Source organism: Hipposideros armiger, unplaced genomic scaffold (assembly GCF_001890085.2).
Source record: "Hipposideros armiger isolate ML-2016 unplaced genomic scaffold, ASM189008v1 scaffold_365, whole genome shotgun sequence".
Taxonomy (NCBI): Eukaryota; Metazoa; Chordata; class Mammalia; order Chiroptera; family Hipposideridae; genus Hipposideros; species Hipposideros armiger.
This window is the reverse complement of record NW_017731715.1, coordinates 881,392-888,425: the sequence shown is the minus strand read 5'-3', so window position 1 is coordinate 888,425 and position 7,034 is coordinate 881,392. Positions and strand designations below refer to the sequence as shown.

The 7,034-nt window shown below is 42.3% G+C and overlaps 1 protein-coding gene across 1 annotated transcript in view; it reads right to left on the bottom strand.

Annotated features, from left to right (window-relative positions):
- Positions 1–3,233: 3,233 nt before the first annotated feature.
- The window catches only part of SLC25A13 (solute carrier family 25 member 13), a 177,478-nt gene continuing 173,677 nt past the window's right edge, over positions 3,234–7,034 (bottom strand). Inside the window, exons 16-18 of the mRNA XM_019662069.1 lie at positions 4,859–5,017; positions 4,666–4,756; positions 3,234–4,386 (exon numbers count right to left, since the gene is read on the bottom strand). Coding sequence (XP_019517614.1) covers positions 4,200–4,386; positions 4,666–4,756; positions 4,859–5,017 — 437 coding nt within the window. The 3' untranslated portion in view covers positions 3,234–4,199. The remainder of the gene's footprint in view (positions 4,387–4,665; positions 4,757–4,858; positions 5,018–7,034) is intronic.

The window sequence follows — 7,034 nt, the reverse complement described above, 5'->3', positions numbered from 1 at the left end:
AAGGAACTAAATAATGCTCAAGATCGTGATCGTTTTCAGTTATGGTTTTAACTCAGCAGCAGAAAAGGCCTGTAAAGTAGGAAAATAATAGATTGCTCGTTGACAAACAAAATTCTCAAAATTCCCATCCATCTATCCATCCATCCATCCTTCAAAATAATAACCAAGAGCTCGCTAAGTGTCACCGACTATATAGCACTACAATCAGATACATTCCCTGCCCTCACAGAGCCCAGTCTAGGCTTTCAATATGAAGATTACCACTGTTTCAAGAGAGGTGGCAATGCTTTTAGCTGCGTCAGGCTATAAAATGAAGCAGTGACTCCCTGTGGTCTGCATAACATGGAAAGTAGAACTTTTTGGTGAGGGTTGAGTTATTCTCAAAAGGTAAAATACAAAAGGCACCCGCCTCTGTGGGCAGTGCCATTTGTGGAAAGAACATTTCACTGCTCTTACCAGGGAACGTGTCTTTTAAAAATCTTTGGAAAAATCCACATCCTGAAATCATTTGATTACCCTGCATTTAAAATGAGATTTTGCTCAGTGGTGAAGACACAAATTCATCCCCACAAGTATGGCTTCTGCGGTAAAAGGCACATGACTTTTAGAGAGGGCTTATCTAGAAGGTTGATTAATGGGGACACAGGACAGGATTCATCGAATTGCATTATTGGAGATTTCCCTCCCTCTACCTGAAGAATTCTAACATGCCTTGCTGAATACCTAGCTAGAGGAGGTTACAAACAGTTTCAAGCACAATTTGTTCCCGTTTTTATTCCCTGCTCACTGAGTTATGTGCTGCTAAACATTTCCAGAAGACTGTCAAAATGTAAGCATCCTGAGGTTTACATAGGCCACACCATTAAATAACATATAAGCACAAAATTTTAAACATTGTTTTCCAGCAATGGTAAATATTTTAGCTAAGTAAAAACTGAAGCTTGAAATGCAATAAGCATTTAAATGACTCCTTTCTGTGCCAGAATTCTTATTTTCCCCTGTGCAACCCTGGCTGCTGGGATTAAGGCGACCCCAGGGAGCTCAGCAAATGGTTGTGGGTTATGAGGTGTAGCATGAGCTTGGCGACAGCGTGCCACCCAGCCTCAAGAAACCCAGCCACGACTGGAACCCAAGAATCAGTGTGTTCACTTTGTGGTCAGCTTCACATTTTTTCCCCTCCTTGCAAAAAAAAAAAAAAAAAGCTGCTACAAAAGTCAGCCCTCTTTCCCACCCCTCAAGCAATCACAAGGTGGAGCAAAGGCAGAGCTGAAAGACTTCAGGGCTGGCAGAGCAGGGGGGGGGCTGGGTGGGCAGGCAAGTGTGTGGCAGTTACACGTCTTCCAGTTCCTCAGCGTTAAGGGGGGAAACGGCTGGCTGCACGAACAGCAGCCACAGCACTGGCGACGTATTGTGCTGTCACTTCAGGAAGAAGGAAAACCCAGAACAAATTTGACGTGGTTTTCACCACAGGGTGATTGCAGTTCTGTTCAAGGATGTCATAGTCACGCCACCCACTGAGCAGAACGCGGATGGAAATTAGGCCTCCTTCAAAATGTCTCAGGTCAGGGCCTATCCCTGAACAGAATAAGCCAAGGGTTTTAAAGAAACACAGCCCTTTGGGCCTGTCTCCTTCAGCTTCTTGGTACCTCCGCAATCTCATTTACGAAGAATCGCCCTCTGCTACAGGTTAAGTCTAAGTGAAGCCAAGATGCTCTCCCACCAAATACAACAGCTCTTAAAGCAGGCAGAGCAATGCACCATTTATGAGATTCGAGTCAGTGTTTATCACATGAAAATTTGATCTATATAATTTCATGCAAGTGAAAAAAAGGAATGCAGAGATTTACACTCAGGGACTTTTCTCCACATTCAAAAGACCAAAGGTTTGAGTGCTTTGTTATTATAACACCATCCACATTTTCTAAGGCCTGTTTGGAGTTTTGTGACTGGTCTTTGAGATTAAAATGTAAATATTTATTATCACTTATCCTGTTGAATGGGAATGGGGGTGTGGAGGGCGGGTAGAGGGAGGGGTTTTCTCTTCAGTTTTGCCAAACCAAAACCATGGAGGGAGCCACGTGTGTATGTGTGCTTTTGGAGGAGGATATCAAAGCTTTTGTTCACTTAAAAAAGAAAAAATCAGACTTGTGGATGGCATTGGCTCTTCCCAATTTTTAACAGTAATTGAATGTCAACCTATTGACCTACAGCAAGACAGAGCTTGAAAAATGGCTTTCATTATGGAGAGGAACGTTCAGTCTGACTGCCAATAGGTTAATCAGTAGGCTCTTCAGGGGTATGACTGTTGTATAGGAAGAGCCCTAAATTCTGTTCTACACTAGCTTCTTTCCCCAAATCATTATCGTGTTGGCCAGAAATTACCAAATGTCAGATACAGTGGTATATGGTTTTGGTATGACGAAGTCAGAGAAAATACAATTGCCATAATGTCATACCGGTTTTCATTCCCAATTTCCAGTGAAACTTGCATTACTTTAATTCTCATGATAAGAAACTACAGAGGGGCCGGCTGAGTGGCTCCTTGGTTAAGAGTTGGCTTGGGGGGCCGGCTGAGTGGCTCAGTTGGTTAAGAGCTCGCTCAAGAGTTTGAGCTCTGAGCAACAGCGGTTCGAGTCCCGGCCTGAGCTGAGCAGCCACTGAGCTGCTAACAGGTAGCAGGATGGCTCAGCTAAAAAAAAAAAAAAAAGAGTTGGTTCGGATCCCACATGAGTCAGTGACACTGCCCTCTATAGCTAAGATGGTGAACAACAGCTCCACCTGGAGCTGGGCTGTCGTGAGTCGCGGGCAGCCAGTGTGAGCTGCCATGAGCCACTGTGAGTGGCCGTCCAATGGCCGACAAGCGATCTGCCTCACCTGGGAAGGGCGCAATGATCACAATACCAACATGGGCCAGTGAAGCGACGTCCTCCACAACTAGACTGAAGAACAAAAGGACAGCAATTTGGCTGTTCCCCTTCCTGATTCTCCAATGCTGTTCCGTTCCCCAACCCCCCAATAAAATCTTTTTAAAAAAAGCAACTACAGAGAGTGCTGGAGATGACGAGAATAAAAATGTCAGCTCGCTAGGTTCTTTGCTTATTTATCAATGGTTAAATGTAGTTTCTCTTACTGTGAAAATGGCATTCTGAAAATGATCCCCCTCAAAACAAAACAGAGAGAGTACAATAATGACAATTATTCACCATGTGACATGCAAAGAAAAAAGAATTCAATAGCTTTAAAAATAGTTTATTTCCTCTTTCACAAGCATACAAGCCTTCTGATCATTATGCAAGGCACCACAAATTAAATAGAAACTTACGTTAGAATATATTTGTCTCATATGATTCAAGATAGAGTGGGTTTTAAAAGCAAATGGGTGCCAACTGAGGGGGATCGGAAGGAAATTAGCACAGGTACCAGGAATGGGGGCATGCGTTTCTCTATAGTGTTTATTACAGGCAGTAATCAGCACATGTGTGTCCTACGAGCAGTTATCCCAAATTAGTACATCCTGAAGAGGTGCTAATAAACAAAACAATGCCAAGAGCACTCCCCTAAACTACAAAGATTTCTCACTGATAGTCTTGGTACCAGTAACAGTATATGATTATTACACATCTTCAATATGGTTTTCATTATAAAAACAAAAACAAAACACGTTCACATAAAAGCTTCATAATATAACCCAGAGGCAGAATTAGTGCATGTTTAAAATCTGAAGCCAGGCTAGCTATATTTTCTGATGATATTTTCATTGCTTCCAATGCTTTTTACTTTTATAAAAATGTAGCCAGTTTTCTATCAGTTTAAACATACACGCGATACACCTTGCTCTGGGTACCATGGCTGCCTTTCAGTAGCCTCTTTGGGATTATATTCCTAATCCAAGTAGAACAGCTCCAATTTCTATTCAGACTCGCTCTTTCTCCCAAACCCTGTGTTAACCAAATGGCAGCAAATGGCAGATACAACCAAAGGTTTGTGAGCAGAGCCCCAAAGTATAATTATGAATAATTTTACAATGATCTGGATACGAAAACACAAAGAAATTGAATGATTTCACTTTATAAAAAGCCGGGACTTGAATTTAAACAAGATATAGATGTAAGAGGAAGAAAATATTGCTTCAATCCGAAATGGGGCGTCCTTTCCCCATGTAACAACAGGGCTGTAGCAACATCCCAGGGTTGGTCCTCCTAGGGGCCTCCACTAGGGACTTTTGAGGTAGATACTGATGGCTTGAAGAGAGGTAGGTAAAATCCAAACTTGTTTTCAATCCCTGCGAACGTTGCAACTGCCAGTTTGTAGCCCCCAACGTGATCGGGATTGGGAGCAGGCAGTGTGATCCGGGATTTAGGAACTGGCTCTGACCCCATGGGTTTCCTAGAAGAAGAAAACAGTGAGAATCTGAGTTTTGTTTTATTTTTTATTTTTTTAACTTGGTAAAAACAACATTCAAAACCTGAAACTCTGTATCATAGAGGAGTTGTGGAATTCGAGTCAGTTATATGTTCCCCTTGGAAATGGGTTTGGTAACGTGATTTCACCATTTTCCTTCATCTTCTTTATTTCGTCATAGGGCATAGGCTAATGCATCTTTTTCCATGATGACTGAGTATTAGAAGCCGCTGAAATTGAGCTGCAGTTAGCAATGATACTTACACTCCCCCAAAATCAACGTAGAACCACCGCTGTAGCAATTCATACGTCAGCAAAGTTACACCAAATTGGGGTGAGGATCGAAACACACGAGCTTCAAAAAAAAAAAAAAAAAAGGGAAAATAACAGATATAATTAGATTTTTAAAACTTTACCTAATACCAAAGGTTTAGTTAAGGATGAATTATTTCCATACCGCCAGCTCCTTTCCACAAAGCTTTTGGGCCTTCTTCCCGCAGTATCTTCCTAAAGCAGTCCATCACTCCACTGTAAGTGGTTTGGCCGGCCCTGGCAGCCACCTGTAATCGAGTCTTGATAACATCAGCAGGGGTCACTAAAGATGCTGCCGGCATACCTGCAGGAAAGACACCACCAACGCAGTGTGGTCACATTCTCACTATATAAAAATAACTGTGCTTTGAACTACTGGCTGTGGAAAGAAAGTTAAGAATCCGATGAAATCAAATGTCTATTTCACTGTCCCCTTTGGGAAGCACAGCTTGACTATCTTGTCTGTGGTGATGGACGCTCTGACACACCTACATGCCTCACCTCTGCTTCCCCAAATCACCTGACCTCCATTTGTTATGCTTCTATTCTTGAATGGTTTTAAGAAATTATTTATCAATAACACTACTTCAAGTAGTTGAGAACCAACGGAGAAAGTTTTTTTTCTTTTTTTTTTTCTTTCCTTTTGAAATCAGAAACTTGAAAAGTTATTAGGTCCGATTTTTCAGAGGTGAAGCTTGTTATGCGTTTCCTCTTCACGCTTTTCTGTGGCTGCTGGCAGTCACAGGAGGTGCCTTTTCACACACATTCAACCACCCCCTTCTCTCCAAAATGCTAACCTCTCCAGTTACACCAGAAAAAGACTTTACTGATAGCTAAGCAAACACTGTGTGCGCGTGTGTATGTGCGTGGGGGAGACCAGAGGGAGGCTTCCATAGATAACACTTTAGGATTCCTTTTTCATAAGACTGACATCTCCAGAAAAAATATTTGACAGACCACTAAAAATTTATACTGGCTGATAATCAATGAAAAGGGAACAACACCACCACCACCACCAACAAACCCTCCCAAAATTACCAATGGGGAATTTTTCTACAGTCATTTTATCCAAAATGGGGCAGCCCATGTTTAGATATTTTAAAAGCGAGACTGTACTCAGAAGACACTGTCTCTTATGGTTTTATTACTTTTCCATTATGAACCTATTCCAAACCAAATTGGTCAAATGCAGATGCATAAATCTCCTTTGCTTTTTTTAAGGCTTAATAATTCTGTAAGAATTTCTGTCCAAACCAACGTGGTCTGGCTCACAACTACATGTCATCCTTCTAACAGACAGCTTTCAAGTTACAGTGTGTGCATGTGTGTCTGGGGAAATGTGCATAGTACACGTTTGCATTTTTATTACTAAGCTGAATCTCTTCCACTTCCATCTTGACTGAGCTCCTCAAACATTCATCTTTAGTAACCCCCTTTTTTTTTTTTTTATAAAACACATCACATTTTTGCATGTGAAAAAGCTTCCTTTATATCCACTGCTATACTGGATAGGTCACCCTGCATTTCCTATTAGCTTGGAGGAATTATTTTAACTTTGAGCCAGAAATTTATCCTCCAACAAAATGGAAGGAAACATGAAAAATGCTTAGAAACCCAGTGTTCACACCACCGATTTTGTTTTACTTCCTGGTTTAGAAGGAGTTTAGCAAGGCCGTCTGCTTTAGACATGCAATAAAATCCTACTCACAACAGTGGGCACTCATGTCCGAGTGTGACTGTGACAGACACACGGGCAGTAAAAGAGGTAAAAAGTTTCCTTCAGTTAGGGTAGTTCTCCTAAATAGTTCCTTGTTATGAAAAAAGAGAGAAGTATGAGGTGGGGAAGGGAGGATACTGATTAGTGGAATAAAAATGCCAAAAGAAATGTGTAAGATGTTTAGTAAGCTGTGTGGCAAAACTGGTGTGTTCTGTGTATGTGGCGCATGTGCGCGCGCGCACATGCATGCATGCTTGCGTATGCGTGGTAGCCTGCACAAGACTCTCATCCGCCCATCCCCGGCTCCCATCTCTCCTAGGCAGACCGCTGTGAGGGCCTCAGGGAAACTGTGGATATCTCTGTAGACAGGGGATTTCTAGTGAACCTGGAGAACAGCACCAGGCAGCTGCAAAGCAAGGCTGGGAAAGCAGCATCTATCTACTGGGAAGACCTTGGCCACCAGAGATCTGTTGATTTTCCGGGCCAGGGTTGGCAAAGGCTCTTGAGTGAATTTGCCTGGTCTCTCCTGGCTTCCAAAAGGCTAAGACAACATTAATTAAAAGGTCAAGTTTTCTCTTCCCAAAGATTGGCGGTGGGGGTGGGG